Source organism: Diabrotica undecimpunctata, chromosome 9 (genome assembly GCF_040954645.1).
Source record: "Diabrotica undecimpunctata isolate CICGRU chromosome 9, icDiaUnde3, whole genome shotgun sequence".
Lineage (NCBI taxonomy): Eukaryota > Metazoa > Arthropoda > Insecta > Coleoptera > Chrysomelidae > Diabrotica > Diabrotica undecimpunctata.
The window spans coordinates 88,700,003-88,719,710 of NC_092811.1; the positions used below are offsets into that span (position 1 = coordinate 88,700,003).

At 34.6% G+C, this 19,708-nt stretch overlaps 2 protein-coding genes across 8 annotated transcripts in view; one reads left to right on the top strand and one right to left on the bottom strand.

The window, feature by feature from the left end:
- The window catches only part of LOC140450241 (haloacid dehalogenase-like hydrolase domain-containing protein 2), a 34,710-nt gene extending 17,814 nt beyond the window's left edge, over positions 1–16,896 (top strand). The window contains exons 4-5 of one of the 4 annotated variants that reach the window (XR_011951992.1): positions 140–271; positions 16,732–16,868. Coding sequence is in view for 1 of the 4 variants with exons in the window: in XM_072543761.1 (XP_072399862.1) it covers positions 16,732–16,896 (165 nt within the window). In the remaining 3 variants the exon portion in view is untranslated. Of the gene's footprint in view, positions 1–139; positions 272–2,192; positions 2,324–16,731 lie in introns of those variants that run through there. The other 3 variants (XR_011951993.1, XR_011951991.1, XM_072543761.1) reach the window with 3 other exon arrangements.
- A 164-nt stretch (positions 16,897–17,060) lies between these two features.
- LOC140450239 (serine/threonine-protein phosphatase 4 regulatory subunit 4-like) overlaps positions 17,061–19,708 on the bottom strand; it is a 76,247-nt gene continuing 73,599 nt past the window's right edge. For 3 of the 4 annotated variants that reach the window (XM_072543755.1, XM_072543754.1, XM_072543756.1), the window contains one exon: positions 17,061–17,200. In XM_072543755.1, the coding sequence (XP_072399856.1) occupies positions 17,182–17,200 (19 nt within the window). In that variant the 3' untranslated portion in view covers positions 17,061–17,181. The remainder of the gene's footprint in view (positions 17,201–19,708) is intronic. The other variant, XM_072543757.1, reaches the window with a different exon arrangement.

The following is a 19,708-nucleotide window of genomic DNA, read 5'->3' on the forward strand; positions in this document are numbered from 1 at the left end:
GCCCTAAAATAAATTTTAGGTAGTTTTTTTTTAAGATCGACGAATTTTACGTTCGTTGTTTGTAGTAGGTACTACTAGCTTTGTAGAAATATGTTGTTTGTAATATAAAATTCTGAAAACATTGAATTTCTGTTTATAGGTGTTTAATATAAAATTCGTTGGGAAGTGGAAAAATACCCACAATTGTATAATTATACAATGAAGGAATATGCCAAGAGAGACGAGCTTGATAAAGCCTGGAACCAAATAGCAACAGATATGAATCTGACTGGTAAGAATCTCCTATCGCTCTTCTATTCTCCTAATTTAGGTATTCACACAGGCACAAAAGAATACATACAGTATCAAAAGCCTTCAATATGTAGTATCATAAACATACACGATCAGAAAAGTTATTATTTTACAATTAATTCTATTATAACAATTTTAAATATAATTATTTAAAAAAAATACAAATTAAGGGCCGATTGTTCGAACTCTAATCAAAACTTGATTGTAATCAAATATTTAATTGAAATCAAATATGTTACATTTTGAGGTTATGTTGACTGATTTATTTTATTTAATTTTATTATTTTGCGTTGTAATTTAAAATAAACCATAATTAAACTCTTTCTGATGTTAATTTCATGTTTTTATTTACAAATCAATAATAATAAGCAATTTGTAATAATTTTGACAGCTGCTGTGTCGTATTTGATTGCAATTAAATATTTGATTATAATCAAGTTTTGATTAGCGTTCGAACAATCGACCCTAACAATTATAAAGTTAAAGGTATAAATAATCATTTCTTGACAAGACAAGATTCGAAAAACTCAGCGAGCCATGGAACGACAGATACTTGGTATCCCACTAATAGATCGGCAAACGAACGAAGCAATCCGGAACAAAACAAAAATAAAGGTAGCCGCGAAACAAGCAGCTAAATTAAAATGGAAATGGGCTGGACACAACGAACGTCTCGAAGATGGTAGATGGAACAAAGAAGTCGGAAACTGGCGACCGTACAATGCGAAGAGACCAAGAGGAAGACCTCAAATGCGCTGGAGCGACAATATCAAAAGAGTCGCAGGACCAATGTGGAAACGCCTAGCACACAACAGGGATGAATGGCGAGAAATGGGAGAGGCCTTTATTCGACAATTCGGATAGAAAAAGGGCTATAAAAATAATCATTTAAATACAGTAATTGAACTGCCAAGGTAGTGCAGCGGATGCAGTTGAAAAGTAGTGTGCTAGATAACCTCTAATTGCATTGGCAGTAGAACGATGATTTATTTTATCTCGAGTTGAAGGGACGTTCGCAAAACCTGTAGTAGCATGTTGTGTATGTTCTTCTATCTGCTGCGGTATATATTGACACCCTTCTCTTTTTCGGACATAATTATAATATTAATTATAAAACACACTTTAAAATATTATTAATTTTTTCACTATCTCTGCAACGTATCGCTGTGCTAAGTACTTGGAATTTTTCAGTCATCATTCCGAACGCGCATTCAATTGTTTTTCTACCCCGACTTAACCTGTAGTTGAAAATACGTTTTGTATTATCAAGAATACGTTTTGAGTAAGGTCTCAGTAAATATCGTGACAACAGAAAGGCTTCATCTCCTACAAAGTAATACGGAAACAAACAGTCATCATAATCATCTAATGGAAGCTTACAATTTGGTGGAATGTCAAGTTGTGAATTCGTTAACATATTTTTCATTTTCGAGACTGTGAAAATACCTCCATCACTATTTCTACCAGCATATCCAGTTTCAATCATGGTGAAAGACCATCAGCATCGCAGCATCCTAGTAATACTATTGAATGGAAGGATTTATAATTGAAATTAGCCGATCCAGAATTAGGTAATTTTTCTATGCGGATGTGCTTGCCATCCAAAGCTTCTATACAATTTGGAAGGTTCCAAAGGGTCTGAAAACGTTGGTCAATAGGTTTCTATTGTTTACCAGAAGAGCATGGCATGTAGATATTTTTCAGTGTATTCCATAGAATCTTGGTCGTTTCAGCCACTATTTTTCCAACTGTTGTTTCTCCTCGGCAAAAGTACAGTCCTAATGAAACGAATGTATAACCTGTAACCAAATACCTGAAACAAAAAATAAAAAAAAAAATTTTATAAATCTTTTATTTAAACACAGCGATATTCTATATCTATTTATTTCTTTATGTTACAGTTAACGAATGCAAAGAAAAATGGAGGAATTTAAGAAGCACGTTTGCAAAAAACCTTAAACCGAAGCCCAGTGGTAGTGGTGGCTCTAAAAACAAAACCGTACTACTTGATGGACGTCATGCAGTTTGCCATCCCTTTTATCAAGGTAGCTGGAAACTCGAGCGGAAGTTTGCCAGAAAAGATTAAAGCTTCTTCGTCCTCAACACCGGAGTCGAAGTTGGTCAGGAGGAAGGAATCCTCTCAACAGAAGATTTTGCTCGGAAATTACTTTCCCCGAAAATGCATCTCCTGCACCTATTCAACAGAACCGAGCCACGCCTGAAGTAAGTATTGGCTCAAGAGGACCTCATGGCCATCCAATTCGGAAGAGGAAATTGGGAACTTCATTGAAGTTACTACAATGCTTTTAATCATTTCTGGGATCACAATAATCCCGATAACTTCCAAAATCACATGATAACTCGAGGTGTAATGAATAAAATTAAAGGAAGAGCTCGAGAAATCATTTCCGTATATGGGTGTAAAAATTGGCCCACAATAAGGACCATACTAATTCAAAACTTTGCCGATCAACGTAATGAAAATTCACTTACAAGAGACATGGTAAACTTAAGGCAAGTACCCAACGAAACTCCTCAACAATTTCACGATAAAGTAATGTCACTTTTAAACACAATTTCGAATCACATCGAACTACATACCGACAATGCAGATGTAAAGAGGAGCAAAAAGGAATTCTTTCAACAGGCCCTAACTACATTCTTAGCAGGATTACGAGAACCAATGGGATCAACCATACGATCAATAAGCCGCAGATCACAACACCACCAAAATGGCAACAACCCATGCCCATGTCGTCGCAGCAAGAGGGTGTCTAAAACACTTTGCTGTACGCTCTACTTAGGGGCTTCAGGTATAATGGATGAAATACCCCTAAGCATTTATCCACATTAACTTTTGGATGTATGGTATTTTACCAAGTCTTGATAAAGACTTGGTGTAAATTTTCTTATATGAGCTATCAGTAGGATCATCGTTGAAAATAAAACAACTTTTTGGAGCAGGAAGAAGACTACCTACAGAGTCTTAAGGTTTGCGGTGGCAAAAGTGGAGCAGAGCCCCGACCGGCGACCTCCTAGAGCATACGTGCTCTAGGTAAGGCCGTGGTCTATCGACTGATGCCAAGATCCGAAGAATGCTCATATTTAAAAGTATTTTAATATTTATATGGCATTTTCGGATCTCTCGGCCAATGGAGAATTAAGAAATGTGTAAAGGGCGGGGCGATGCGCATCAGGGTGCGTATTAGTTCGCCACTAAAGGCACCAGGATGACACCCAGGCCACAGTTACATCAACCATTTTTCGGAAGTAATCCAGCACCGTCCCGACCAACATTTACCCCAAGATGGCCAATACAACCCGCTCGATTCCAACAACCAAGGCAACAATTCATGGCAAACACACAACCTCCAAGACCTAACCCATGGGCAAGCAGACCACCACAACAGTACAAACCAACACCGATGTCTATAAGTACACGCCAAACGGGACATAACAGAGGTTCAAGCTTCAGAAACTTTAGGCCGCAGCAACCGCAACCACACACCCCAAAGTTCACCGTAGAAGAGCTGTTCAATATTGAACAACAAGACGAAAACGATACCGATGCCTACTATGGAGAACAGACATACTACTATCCCAATCAGGACGCATATTCAGATGACTACCACGCAGAAGATTACCAATACGAAGAAGAAGATGTAAATTTTCCAAAACTCCAAGAGGAAAACGAAGAAACGTAATCGAACTCAATTCTTATTCAGATAAAAAAGAACTTCCATATATCGAAATTAAAAATTCTCCCCTTAAACTTCTTCTTGATACAGGGGCAACCAAATCATTTCTTAACCCCGAAATTGCATCCAAATTTTATAAAAATTTTATCAAACATGAACCGTTTGTAGTCAGTTCGATATTTCAAAACCATTCACAGGAATATTGTGCTGAAATTCCAATCTTCCCAGAATTTAACTCTAATATTAATTTAAAATTCTACCTTTTTAAATTCCATAAAACATTTGATGGTCTTATCGGTCTCGATAACTTAAAACTTCTACAAGCGCATCTTAATTTCCCAGTATCCACACTAACTACAGCACACTCAGTTCTCCCTATCTTTTATTATGAAACCAACAAAATACAATTTTATACAATTCAATTGGAACCCAGAATAACCACACAAGTACGACTTCCAGTAAAACAAACAAAAGGCACCATACTTATACCAAAACAAGAAATACAAGGGGCAACTCTAAGAGAAACTCTCAGTGAAGCCTGCAATCATCTAGCCTGGACCGAAATGATCAACAATACTGATGAACCTATTCAAGTAGCACTCACCGATCCTGTTAGAAGCAATCCAATAGATCTTCATGAATATCACCTGTATACCTCGAACATCATTCCAATGGAAACAGAAACAATAATAGATAGCGATCCTCTCATCAGAACAGATCATCTAAATCCAGAAGAAGAGATGCACATCAGACGTTTATGTAGAAAAATTGCAGATATATTCCATAATCCTGATGATACTTTAACATTTAGAAATCAAATAAAACACCACATACGAACAACGGATGAAGTCCCAGTTTTCACAAAATCATATCGATATCCACATGTACATCGAGAAGAGGTTCAAAAACAGATCACATCAATGCTGGACCAAGGCATCATCAGACCAAGTCAATCACCCTGGTCATCTCCAATTTGGGTCGTACCAATAAAACCAGACGCCTCTGGAAAAATTAAATGGAGAATCGTAGTCGATTACAGAAAGATAAATGAGAAGACTATAGACGATAGGTATCCAATTCCAAATATCACGGACATCCTTGATAAACTCGGACGCTGTGAATACTTTTCCACCCTCGATCTAGCCAGTGGATTCCACTAAATAGAAATGGCAGGGGAAGATATACAGAAAACAGCATTTAACGTGGAAAATGGCCATTATGAATACCTTAGAATGCCTTTTGGTTTAAAGAATGTACCCTCTACATTCCAGAGAATAATGGACAATGTGCTTAAAGGACTCATAGGAGAAATCTGCTTATTATACATGGATGACATAATCGTATACTCAACCTCACTTCAGGAACACATGGTCAACCTTAAGAATATCTTTGAAAGACTACGTGAAACTAGGTTCAAGATACAGATAGACAAATGCGAATTTAAAAAAAAAAAGTTGAATTTTTGGGCCACGTCGTAACTCCTGAAGGAATAAAACCAAATCCAAGCAAAATTAAAGCCATCATAGACTATCCCATACCAAATACTACCAAGCAGATTAGAGGATTTCTAGGACTACTTGGGTATTACAGAAAGTTCATTAAGGATTTCGCAAAAATAACAAAACCGCTCACCTCATGTTTAAAGAAAGATGCCAAGATAGAACACACAGAACAATTCCTAAACTGTATCAAAATCTGCAAAAACCTGTTAACCAACGAACGACTTCTACAATATCCGGATTTTACGAAGCCTTTCAATCTCACCACAGATGCAAGCAACTTTGCTATAGGTGCTATCCTGTCACAGGGTCCTGTAGGACAAGACAAACCCATTGCATATGCATCAAGAACACTGAACGAGACCGAGCTTAAATATTCTACCATCGAAAAGGAGATGCTTGCAATCGTATGGGCTACTAAATATTTTCGACCTTATTTATTTGGAAGGAAGTTTAAAATTCTCTCCGATCACCGACCACTTCAATGGCTATTCTCTTTAAAAGATCCGAACTCGAAACTTGTTAGATGGAGACTAAAACTCGAAGAATTCGATTATGAAGTCATATACAAAAAAGGAAAATCCAATACGAACGCTGATGCATTATCCCGTGTCGAAATCCACACTAAAGAAGTAAGTACCATTGACGAACACGTAGAAGAAATAATCAGTCTATTATCCAGAAAAGAAGATGACAACATATCTATGAAAAACCATCCTAACTCAGTATGCGATCCAGATGAAGAAGATCCTATGGTTAACTTAGACGAAATTATCAAAGAAAAACAAAAGATTGACAGTCAGCCAACAAAATCGCTATACCAACAAGACAACAACACAGATGGTACCCAACATTCTACAGAGGAAAACCCATTACTCGGAATTCCAATCAGCGAAAGACCATTGAACTGTTACCACAACCAAATCATATTCAAATTGGTAAATTACAATCCTACAAAACCTATAACAGAACAGTGCTTCCTAACAAAGAAAAGAATGTACGTCCAACTAGATAAAAACGACCTGAAAAACGATATTTTTAATTTCTTCAAGAACTACGTCGATACAAAAAAGAAATATGCCGTCCTATTCGAAACTGATGAACTCTACCAGTCTGTCTGCAACATACTTCGAGAAACATTCAAGAATTCTGCATTTGATCTTGTATGTAACAATTTACTAGAAGATATAAGCAGTCCAGAAAGACAGAAAACTATCGTACAAGACTATCACCAAGGAAAGACAAATCATAGAGGAATTAATGGAACAGAAATTCAAATCAGAAAACATTATTACTGGCCAACGTTGAAAAGGGATATAGAAGATTATATTAATCTCTGCGATACTTGTCAAACAAACAAATACGACAGAAATCCAGAAAAACCGAAGTTTATGTTAACTCCAACACCAATGAAACCATTGGAAATTGTTCACATAGACACATTTCAAGCAGTAGGACAAAAATTCCTTACCATCATCGACGCATTTTCAAAATGCGGTCAAGCGTACCCAATAGAAGGATCAAACGCGATTAACATCTTAAACGCATTCCTGCTATTCATCACCCACCATGGACTACCACATATGATAATTTCTGATAGTGGAACTGAATTTAAAAATGGACTTGTTCAAGAATTCGTGGACACTCACAAGATCTTAATCCACTACACAACACCTGATAACCCGCAATTCAATGGAATGATCGAACGCTTTCACTCCACAATCATCGAGCATCTTCGAATATAATAATAATAATAATAATAAATTGCCTTTATTTAGTCTGTAAAAATTTACAAACAAGAGATACATGAGGCGAAGTCTAGCTAGAGCTACTCCACTTAACCTCAAGTTTACAAAGTCAGTTTGAAATAAGTAGAACATGAAAAAAAACATGATTTATAAATTGACATAAATAATAATATAATATTGAAATGGTAGAAATAGTCATGTGGCTACTAGAAAAATAAGATAAAGAAAATAATTTGTGATGTATGTGATAAATGATATTAATGATAAATAAAAACAAAAAAAAATTCTAAAAATTCTAATGGTAACAATTACGACAATATACTATATAATAATAATAACGTTACTGTGATTGTAGTAAAAATTTCTTATAATGCCGCTTCATGAAATCAAGATATTTACCTCTTAAATTTTTTGTTAAACTATTAAACACTAAAACAGCATTGTAAGTAAACGATCGCTGGAAAATAGCTAGTCTATATCTTGGCAGCATAAGACTATGAGGATATCTCAGATCCAGATTATGAGCGTCTCCACGAAATACTAATTTGTTCCTTAAATAAATAGAATTTGACGACGAAATAATTCGATATATCAATGAGACGAGGTGATATTTGTATAAATTATCTATTGTTAACCATTGAAGTTCTTTAATTTTGCATGATACACAATCATATGTCCTTATGCCAAAAACAAATCTGCAACAATTATTTTGAATTTTTTGCAACCTCAATTTCGTAACTTGATGTAAGCAAGGGTAAAATACGAAGAGCCCATAATTAAGAATCGACATAACCATAGTTTCACAAAGTAACTTACGCAATTTAAAGTTTAAAATGCCTTTACTTCTATACAGTTGACGCATAACTAAATAGCACTTTTTTACTAAAAGGGTGACATGCTCTTGAAAACGTAGCGTATATTAAAAGAAAAAAAGAAAACACTTAACATAAAAGACCAAATGCTATACGCCATTATGGCATACAACAATTCTATTCACTCAGCTACCAAACAGAAGCCCATCAACCTCCTTAATGGTCACATATATGCTCAAGATCCATTCGATATTGACATTAATAGAACACTCATAAATAATTACACACAGGAGCACAGATTGAAAACAAAAGAAATAAATAAGAAATTGCAAGAGAGCAAACAGAAAAACATTGAAAAGATAAACGAAAAACGACACTCTTCGATAACATATAAACCCAGCACGAAAATATACACTCGAAAAACAGTAAAACAAACTAAACTGCTCCCCAGATTTTCACCTAAAATAGTCCAAAACAACAATCCTGTTACTGTTGATACCCAAGATACTACGGTGCATAAGAAAAATAGTAAACATCAACCACCAATAAAAACTAACCGCAAAAATACTTTACAGATGTATCTCAGTAACAGCCCAAGAAGTGAAAATCCAGGACCTTCGAGACAATCCAGGTATCCTCCCAGTTAAGCTTGGAGAAGCCAGAATCCAAACCAGCACCCATGATTTCATCCACTATTTCCAATTGGAACCAATAGCACAGGAAATCGAAACATTGGCATATCAATATCAAACTACAACTACTGCTATAGAAAATGGACTAAGTCAGCCGTACTTCGACAGTCTACAGAACTTCGAAAAAACATTGCAGTATCTTCTTAAAACAGCCCAAGAGAAACTCGACTCAGTTTATCCAGCAACCAGAAATAAAAGAGGTCTTATCAATGGATTAGGAAATATTATAAAATCCATCTCAGGAAACTTAGATCAAGAAGACGCAGAAAGATACGATGCAGCAATTCAGTCACTTGAACTCAATCAACAAAATATTATTAACAACATTAATAACCAATTAAGCCTTAATAAGAAAATAATGAACAACTATAACGAGACAGTGAACTACTAACCCACAATCAAGAGATAATAGCCGCAGAAACCAACAAAATCCGAACAGACTTAAACCAATTCGTCTTTGATTTCAACCATTACATGCAAGTTCGAAACGTTTTAGACCAGATGAATTTAGCCTTACAAACCATTATACAAATATTAGATGACCTACAGACAGCAATCACATTCGCAAAAATCAAAACTCTTCATAATGGACTTATAAAACCAGATGAAATAAGATGGACCATCCAGAAAATGGTAGAACATCATCCAGCTTCTCAGCTATCATACCTCGAAGAAGAAGACCTGATGAGATATTACGAGATAGTAGAAGTAGATGGTTACTACTCCAACCACTCTCTAGTCTTTATCTTACATTTTCCCATTCTTTATTCCAAAGTATTCACATATTTTCATCTATATTCACTTCCAACCATAAATAACACAATAATTGTTCCACCTGGACCATATTTAGCTTCTAACTCAGAACTTTTTCAATACATGGACCTACCATGCAGAAAGAGTGAACCAAAGAAATTCATTTGTCCAGAGAAGTTCCCGCAAGAAAATACAGAAACTGACGACTGCATCAATCAAATCCTTAAATTATCCAATGATGCCGCCCAATGTCAAAACATGCCGATCACAATTAGCACAACAATTATCCAAAAAGTATCGGAAGCTCACTATATTGCTATTTTCTCAAAAGCTACTAAAATCTCCACCCACTGTTCTACTTCCAAAATTGAAGTACTCAGAGGAACATTTCTAATAGAACTACCCCCAGGATGTGAGCTCAGAACCAACAACGAAGTTTACATCAACTCCAAAGCAACAATAAAAGAAGAACCGTTAACCCTGCCAAAAATAAAAATAAATCTTCAAGGGGAAAATCCAACAGTAAAGCCTCTAAAATTAGATAGAATCCAGTTAGATGAACTACATAAACTCTCAACGGAAGAAGAAGGACTCCAACCCGTGTCTTTAAAAACAATGGATCATTACCATCTATGGACACCACCAATATATATCCTGGCAACAGCCCTAATTTTTATTTTGGTTTACAAATTACGAGAGATATGGAAAAAGAAGACAACTGAAGAGGAAGATACAGCCGATTCAGAATCCATTCCTTCAGTTTTGTTCATCCCTCACAAAACTTCCCAAGGGGATGGAGAAATTACGGTGCAGTAACCCCGGAGGTCAGCAAACTTAATCAACAGTTTTGTCAGCATTTAATTTTTATATAAAAGAAATAGTATTATAATTAAATTCAGTTATTTCCAATCAATAAAGCAGTGCAGTATAGTTGTAAAAGTTAATAAAGGGTCTTTTTAAATAGTATCTTCGCGAGTTTAAACCTTTAAGTAGCGATTTGGGCCACCACAAGCTTATCCAAGCTCAGCAGGGTCTCCCTATGAATATTCCCATTTAGGAATGATGGCTCCACCAACACCACAGCAGCCATCTGAATCATCCCACCCCACTCAAGAGGGTTCATATTGATTTTTTTTTTCAATTTAACCCTTTTATTAATAGATTTATTATATATTATTATTGTGATGTTAGATATTAAATATTTTATATTAGATATTAAGTATTTTATTTTTTAATGGTATATATAAAAAAATTTCGTTTAAGTTAATTTTTTATTTTGTATTTCATTTTTAAGTGTTGAACGTGTTTATTGTTAATAATAATATTCGTGTATACCTGCTAGTACTTGAATAAATTGTATTATATTATCTTGTATATTATATTGTATTATATTATCTTACCTCAAAGTTATAAGTATACGTTCTTCTGCACTCACACATTCGCTCATATTGGTATCCGCATATTGAATAGCTGGGCTAACCATTCTTACTAGAGTGGTGTATGATTCTTTTGACATTCTATAAAATGATAAAAATTTAGTGTCATCCTGTTGCAGTTCTCTTGCACCAACAAATAACTGTTTATGAAAATTGCGTTCAATATAAGGATGCACCCATAATCTACGTTTTTTTTTCATCCGCTGGTACCACAAAAACAACAATGTCCTCCTCATCACTTGAACTGCTCATTGTATACAAATTAAACTAAAAATGTTAAAGCATCGTACTTTTCACATATCGAAATAGTCGTTTTGGTGGATATATAAAAAATGCGTTCCTCCTGGTTGGCAGATGTGAGCAAACTGAATCGACTAGTGTGCGGTGAACAATCGCTCGTGCAGCAGGGTTCGTACAAGACGAGCACGACACATGAACTTAGACACGTGCCTTCGATCGACCCATATGCGGACGGCCTTAGTTCCAATTTTAAATCCCTTGTACATAACACTCTTCTCATTTTGTTGAAATTTGCTCTAGCCTTTTCTATTCTGATTTTGATCTCCTGAATGTAATCATTTGTGGAGTTAATCATTGTTCCCAGATATGCATATTTGTCCACTTGTTGGAAGTTGGTTCCGTTTATTACAAGATTCTCGTTATTTCTTTGAGTTTTCGATATTCTTATAAATTTCGTCTTCTTGACGTTCATTGTTAGACCGTACTCTTTTCCATATTCCGCTATTCTGGTCATCAGTCTCTGAAGATCTTCAATATTATGTATGCTCCAGTGTCATTGTAATACATGCAGGGGTAGATGTTCAAGGGGTATTCTACCCATCATAGGGAAATCAATGTGTTAGAGAGAGAATTTTGAAGAAATGATTTTGAAGAAACGCGCTTGTATAATCATTAAAAAACTACAGATCAAAATTGCTTTTACCGGTCCATTGTAAGTGCTCTTCGGGATCTTAAGAATCGAGCTCGAGATAAAAAACATGTAGAACAAAGCTCTTCATATCCTTACGTTGCCGAAGTTTTACCAACAGAAAATGTTGGATAGGCCTATGACGGCTAACAAAAATTTCAAAATTTGAAAAAATAAATAATATTTCATTAAATGTTTACGCTTTAGAATTAATTGAAACAAAAAACATCATTTGACAAAGTAATACCCATCAGATTGACGAACAAGCGGGACACACACGTTAATTTAATTTTAATTCAAAATAAATATTATCCCCGTTTAAATGATTATGATGATCCACCAACTGAAGAAGATGATTATATCGATGAGATTAAATACTACTATTATTGAATTAAACATCATTTGCGTCTGGTTAATATTCAGTTAAATAAACATAAAATCAAAAATTTCTTGGTACCTAAGATTAACTTAACCCTTTCCGACACGAATTTTTTAAAACGATATATAATTTTTTTTAAGTTTTAGCGATTATTAGAAATATTTTTCTACAATTTTTAAGCTCCTCAGGAAATTTTTCAAATTTGACATTCTGAAGTTACGTCATGTACACTGCAGTGTACACAATGATTAACAGACACATATCAATATGAAATGATTTTTATTTATAAGACTGTAATTAACAAAAACTATTTATTTGGTATGAAAATCTGTAAAACAGTTTTGATTTCGAGCAATACATAATGATACTTGACATTTTGTGCAACGAATGTACGTTCTTGATCCACAGTTGCTTCCTTTACAACGAGCGATTTTGTCACAGAAAGTCGGTAAATGGCCAAAGTTATCATAACGAATATCTTCAATCGGACGCACTTGTTTACCAGAAGGACCTGCTGCGTTACCTACAGGAGAACTACCTTGAGGATGTAGAGGATTATTTGAAACTGGTCTCCCCCGTTTTTTACTGGGTATTTTTCCTGCCAAAATAAGTGCCTCAGCAACGTCGAAAATGTATAAGGTCCATGACATTTTTTTGCGGTATTTTCAGCTCCTTCGATTGCTTTCTATATTCCAACCAGCTGTTGGTGACAGCCATGTCAACAGCATGTGACATTAATCGAACAGTCCATTTCTTTGTTCTGATAAACGATCTGTACAAAGAAATAAGAAAATCGCACTTGTCAACACCTCCCATCCCATTGTTATAAAGAGAAACTACTTTGGGGCGTGTCACTTCAATATACTCTTTTATCTTCTTATCCCATCTTCGACATACATCAGAAGAACTTACTCCAACGAAATTGGAACCCAGAGTAACAACTCCGCTATTAATCCACTTGGTTAGTACAACACCAGATTTTCTGCAGATAACGTTCTCAACGAAACCCCTGGTAAGTTTCTTTTTATTCTCTTGGCACATAGTAAAAGGTGGTTTAGAAAAGCGGTCCAACCGAATTGTACCAGCGGCATATATTGGTTTCTTTGACAACCATTGAAATAACCAATAAGAACTGAAATGATTGTCAAAATAAAGTTGTGCTCCTGGAGGTATTTGCTCGGATAGGTGCATTACTACAGCCGGAGACTGGCCAAACAACATATACTCTACCTTCAGTTCTGTATTTGCACCTTGGTAGACGATGAAATCATATATTGTTCCACTTATCCCACATAATAGGAATAATTTTATACCCCATCTCGTCGGCTTATTTTTAATGTATTGTTTAATATTCACAGCACCCTTAAAAGGAACCATTTGTTCATCGATACTATATACCTCCTCCGGTTCCAACTGCCTGCATCTTTTTCTTATGGTATTGAAAAGGAGGCGTACTTTCCACAGTCGGTCTTCCGGCTGTTGATCTTCGTTGGAAGTGAAATGCATCGTATTTCGTAGTTTGAAAAATCTGTTTACTTGCATATTTTCAGATATTAGAGGAACTGCAAATTTTTGTTCCCAGTACATTCGGACTCTCGGATAATTCAAATTACCCATTATTAACAGAATTCCAAAAAATGTCTTGACTTCTGCAATGTTTGTAGCGGGAAAGTTTGGCACAGACCTAACAACAGCATATAAGTTTATTTTTTCTACGCAGATATTGAGGACCTCATCCGTGAAATACTGGTAAAAAATTTCTACTGGACTGGGTAAACTTATCACTTCTTGTTTCTTGCTTTTATAAAACTGAATATTTTTTGACATTTCATAGATCCCCTTTGTCCAACTGATCTGTTCTTTTTCAATTAAATTTTGTGACTTCAGGTATTCGCTTGCAAATTCGTGTGCTGTCTGACATGTGTGTATTTCTTGCATTGGCGTGTCTTGAATATCATGTGATTCGGACACAATTTCAATCAGCGCAGCTTCTTCTGGTTCCTCACATATATCGCCTTCCACCAATTCATTCTCATCTACAAACAACAGTACTCTAATATCACACAATTTTGCTAAAGAAAAAGGAATAAAAAACTAAGAAGAGTCCCACTTACCCCTACACTGCATATCACGATCTTCAAAGTAATTATCCTCTTCCATATCTAGTTCCTCTAAATCGGAATTATCTCCATTGATGATTTCATAAAGTTCCTTCTCAGTTAACGGTTTTTTCCAGTACCGTCTGTCAGTCATCATGTACACTGTAAAGTACATATTTGTAAACCTTCATGCTATCAAAATATTAGAAGTTTTTTAAGAAACCAATAATTCATAACTTACCTGAAATTACAATAGACTCGAGAAAAATATAACAGTTTGATAAACACGCAAAAAACACCAGAAACACTTATAACTAATTTGAGGTTATACGCCAACGTGATATTCACTGTACTAAGAATGGTCACTTTACACAAAACAGTAGAAGGTAAACGTTTTGATGTGATGCGTCGATTTTATATGCAATTTGTCATATGACACTACAGTGTGCCGCATGACTTACAGAGAGTTGATTCGGAAATAGCCCATTACTAGCATTTGAAGTATATGTACACTACAGTGTACGCCGTGTCGGAAAGGGTTAAGGTTAAGTCATAGAGGGCTGCTTTTTTTTATTTGTGAGACAGACTGCTCGCCCATAAACAACATGATGAGGCAGTGCAATATAAAACTAAAAAAAATAGCGACATAGATACCTATCTTCAACGCCAACATCAAAGCAATTAAATCTAGCTTTCTATCTGCTTCGATCACTTTATCTTAGCATGTAGGTATATCTAATGTCAAAATCCCTACTTGTAATTTTATTCTGTAAAATGTGTTTGTTGTGGAATAAATAAATTTTTCAACAATATCCACAATGTATAATTCATGAATTTCACTTTTTTTCTACAATCATTGTATTTTTGAGTTTTATTTTAATAAAAATCTCATGAAACTTTCATGGAACTTAATTATGAATTTTTTATTACTATCTAGGAACTGTGAGAAAGGAATATTGTTCGACAGTTTTACAATGAATTTCTGTAAAAAATATTCAATTTTCATTTATTATAACAAAACAATTTTAAAAAATACATTACAACCTCTTCGGGGTCATATGTGCCCCGAACCACCAGATGAGAAAGTTTGCCATATTTGAAGTCTTATAAAAATTGATTCCGTCATATACGAAGAACTTTGACGGGGTCAAACAGACCTCGTTCCGCAGGGAACGTGTTAATAACTGTTTCCACTTTAGTTGTATTTGCTATGATAGCTTTACTAGAGATGTTATCAGGGACCTTTAATGCAGTGGTTTTTCGTTTCCTTCTGCATTCTGATACTTTCTTGGTTCTTCCGCCTTCGACATCAATTTCTCAGTCTCAGGGCAACAGAGTGCCTTTCCACTAACCCGCTCATCCGCCCAAAGCAGTTGGCCAGTAAATTGTGGATTGCATATACCGGCATAAAGAAGATAAAATGCCGATAACAGAGTTTCGAGAGAATCTTGCTTTAGCCCTCGTAGGCTTAGAAAAAGTTAATGATCGTTCAACAGATCACCAGTACGAAAATCAACATAAGATAGAAGATACTAGCGGTCGTCGTGTAGAATATTACTCTAAAAGAAAAAAAATATTCAAGGTAGTCGTGTAGTACAGAGTCAAACAACTATAACATTTTTTTTATATAGTCGAAGTAAACAAATAAATTTTGGAACTCTCTTTTTACGTTATTAAAAACTTATACTTTTACTTTTCTATGCGCACAAGATTTCACTTCTATCTCCTACCTCATGCCTGAATGTTTCAAATGCAACAAAATTTTCACGATCGGACTTCATAAGTGTGTCTCCCCAGAAGGCTACTATGTATCATCTTCTTCTTCTTCTTCAGCCTTAAGTAATCCAACTTTCGACATAGGCTTACCCCAAATCAATCCAGTGTCTTCTATTTGCGCCACTTGTGGACCTACTTTTTCCGAAGCTTGAAATAGTTGCGTCATCATGGTCTGTAGTTCTTCAAAAACTTGCAGCGAATATTACAATGTCATCAGCGTATCTTAAATGACTCAGTTTTCTTCCATTAAAATTTACTCCCTAATCTGCCCAGTTAATGTCTTTGAACACGTCTTCATGCTATTATGACGCTACACATCACGCTACTATGTATACGAATTCCTATTAAAAACAGTACTGTTTGACTCTAGAAAGGAACACGCCGTCTAAATATGCTTTTCTGCCTGTGGCCACTCTTATTGTCTCGCCAGCTTATCGTCTGTGGTATGTGTGACACATTGTTGGCGTGCCACCGTACTCTACGTGTTAAGAAAATACATACCTACATAACTTTGGAATTGTAGAAAAAAGAACTTTTTTGTAAACCTATAACAAATCGAAACATTTATTTATCTGCAAGTGCTATTTTTTGTACACGCTCTATATTTAACAATGTTTTAGGATGTTACTGATGATATTCAGGGAGCAATGGCTGCTGGATTAAGTGGCTATTTAGTCCAAACAGGAAAATACAAGCCTGGTGATGAAACAAAAATAAACCCATATCCAACTGCGACAGTGCCAAGTTTCGTCGAGGCTGTAGAAAAAATTATAAGACAAATCTAACATACTGTATTTATTTCTATTTATTTAATAATTTATAAATATGTAGGAGTTAACAAAATATATAGTATTGTAAAAATAAAAACACTTTAATAGATTAATAATATTGTATAAAAATTAATTGTACATATATAAATAAATAGTAATATATTATCATCCAGTCTAAAAATTCTAGCATTATAAAAGAGTACAGAAAGTCTGTAGAGGTACACGCAGTTTCTTTTACTAAAAACTTTCATCTGGACTAAGGTCATATTTACGCATTGTTTGATTAAAGGAACACTTCGATTATTTTTGGGGTATACGTCTGAAACAAAGAAATTTTTATACAATAAACGCCAAATCTTGTATATATAATGTCTGAAACAAAGAAACCACACAGTTGTTACGTCATATTTCTCTAGTTATTATATTTAAAATCTGGATCAGATTCACCTCTGGGTTAAATCGTAAGTACACTTTTCAATGCAGTAACGAATAGAAGTGCGACAGGGTTGTATATTATCACCGATATTATTTAAAATGTATTCGGGTACGCATTAGACGAGGTCCAAGGTGGAATCACGATCAACAGAACTAGTATAAACATCAGGTATGCTAATGATACCGTCCTAATAGCAAGCAACGCACAAGAACTGCGAAATATAATTAATGCGGTAGTTCGTCATAGCGAAATGTTTGGTTTAAATCTAAATGTTTCCACACCTAAAATTCTAGTATTTTTAAAGACAGCAATAAACGTACCGTTCGCGTCATAAAAAACTGGTACAACTCTTATAACCGAAAATCGTGTTTTTCAAGTTGTGTAAGTTGAGCTTTTCACATGTGTCATTCTAATTTCGAAGGCAACGTTGCCAGTTCAACGAAAATATTATATCAAACCAGCTAAAAGCAGGGCTGTGCGACAGGTCGCAGGTTTTAGTATATTAAAAACTAAAACAATATCGAACATTCTCGATCAGACAGTCACATTTATATTTAAACATTTCTTTAAACATACATCTTAAAAAAATTTATTAATTTTGAAAATTTCCACTATTTCATTACCCCATACATTGATTCGTGTTTTATTATAATTTATGAAAATATTTCAATTTAAAAATAATGATAGATAATAAATCTAGACATGACTTTAAATTATTATGTTTAATTTCAAATCGAGAGGTGTGATTGGTTTCTCGTAAAGTGTAGCACAAAAATTTAAAATTTAATCTGAAATTAATAAAAAATGAATAATTTTTGCAGTGAACAAGTGTGGAATTTAAATATATGTATTACAATTTGAAAAGTTAATATTTTGTCATAGCTCCATTATTATTAATCACTTCTTGTAATCTTCTGGGAACTGAGTTTATTAAATTTAGTGACAAATTTTCATCTTCGGCCAAATTTTCCTAGGTTTCTTCAATGATGGTCCATAAATGATCCCTGTTTTGGGGAACTACATTTAATTTTTGTATTTTGTTGATCATAAGTCCCCAAACGTTCTCTATTGGATTAATATCTGGAATTTTAGAGGGCCATTGAAGAGCTTTAATGCTATTTTCCATAAGGTAATCCCTTACACGGTGGGCTGTGTGGATGGAACAGTTGTCATGTTGGAAAATTAGATTATTGTTGGGGAAAATTTTCCTAATCGATGGCAACATCACATTATCTAATATATGTAAATGGGTGTCAGTATTGAATCGTCCTTCAGTTCTCCAACACATTCCTAAACCTTCTCTATATATCCAAGCCCAGACATTTACAGAGAACCGTCCGGACTTATCACTTGATAAAATATAGTTTTCGTTAAACCTATTTCGAGGCGGTCTATAAACCCTAATATGGCCATCATAATGAGACTGGAATACTTTTTCATCAGTAAAAATTACTCGGTCCCAAAAATTGACTGGATCATTTAAAACGTAATTTAAAGCAAATAGGAGTCTATTTTGTTTATGTTCCTCGCTAAATTTGTATTTTCGGGCGGCTGCACAATTTTTTAAATCTGTTCTTCTAATTCTCCTTAATGCTGTAGTTATAGAAGCATTAAAGTTTGTATTAACTTTTGCTTACCTTGCCGTATGGAAGAGATATGCTCTTAAATAATTAGTTGATGTTTCATCTTGTTGGTCTGTAGTAATAACTGGTCTCCCACTCCCTCTCCTTCTATCCAAAGTCTGCTCGTTTTCCCATTTTTTTTTTAATGTTATGGATTGTGGTTTTGCTTCTATTTAACTCTTTAGCCAGTGGTCGAATCGACCAATCATCTTCTATTTTTGAAATTATTCTCGTTTTATCAAACTGACTTAACTGACGTGGCATCTTTAAAAATTCACTTTGACAAACTTGTCAAATCTGACTGATGGCAAGCAATATTTTTTATGTTTAATTTTTATGTTTAATCGTTCGGATATGTTCGGGAAGTGTTCACACGCTGATAACATCTGTAGATACTAAACCAACATTTTTCAGTTATAAGAGGATTTTTTAAGACAGACGATGATATCTTACTCTGCTAATTTTATTCTCATTATCATTTATACACCGTAAATCATTTAATTTTGAAAAAAATATGCATCTTAATGGGTAGATAAATATTTTTTGTTTACATTTTATACATAATAATGTAAAAAAGTAATAGTCTATTTATAGATAAAAACGGATTAAAATTAGGGTGTAGATTCAACCTCCATAAGGAACATTACAGTGAGATATTGGATTGTAATGTAATAATGTCATGTTTTGAAAAGCATTTTTCTCCCCGGATATTTTATAGTTTATAATCTACATAGGATAAAGTATAATGTTAGTTTTTCACATTTATCGT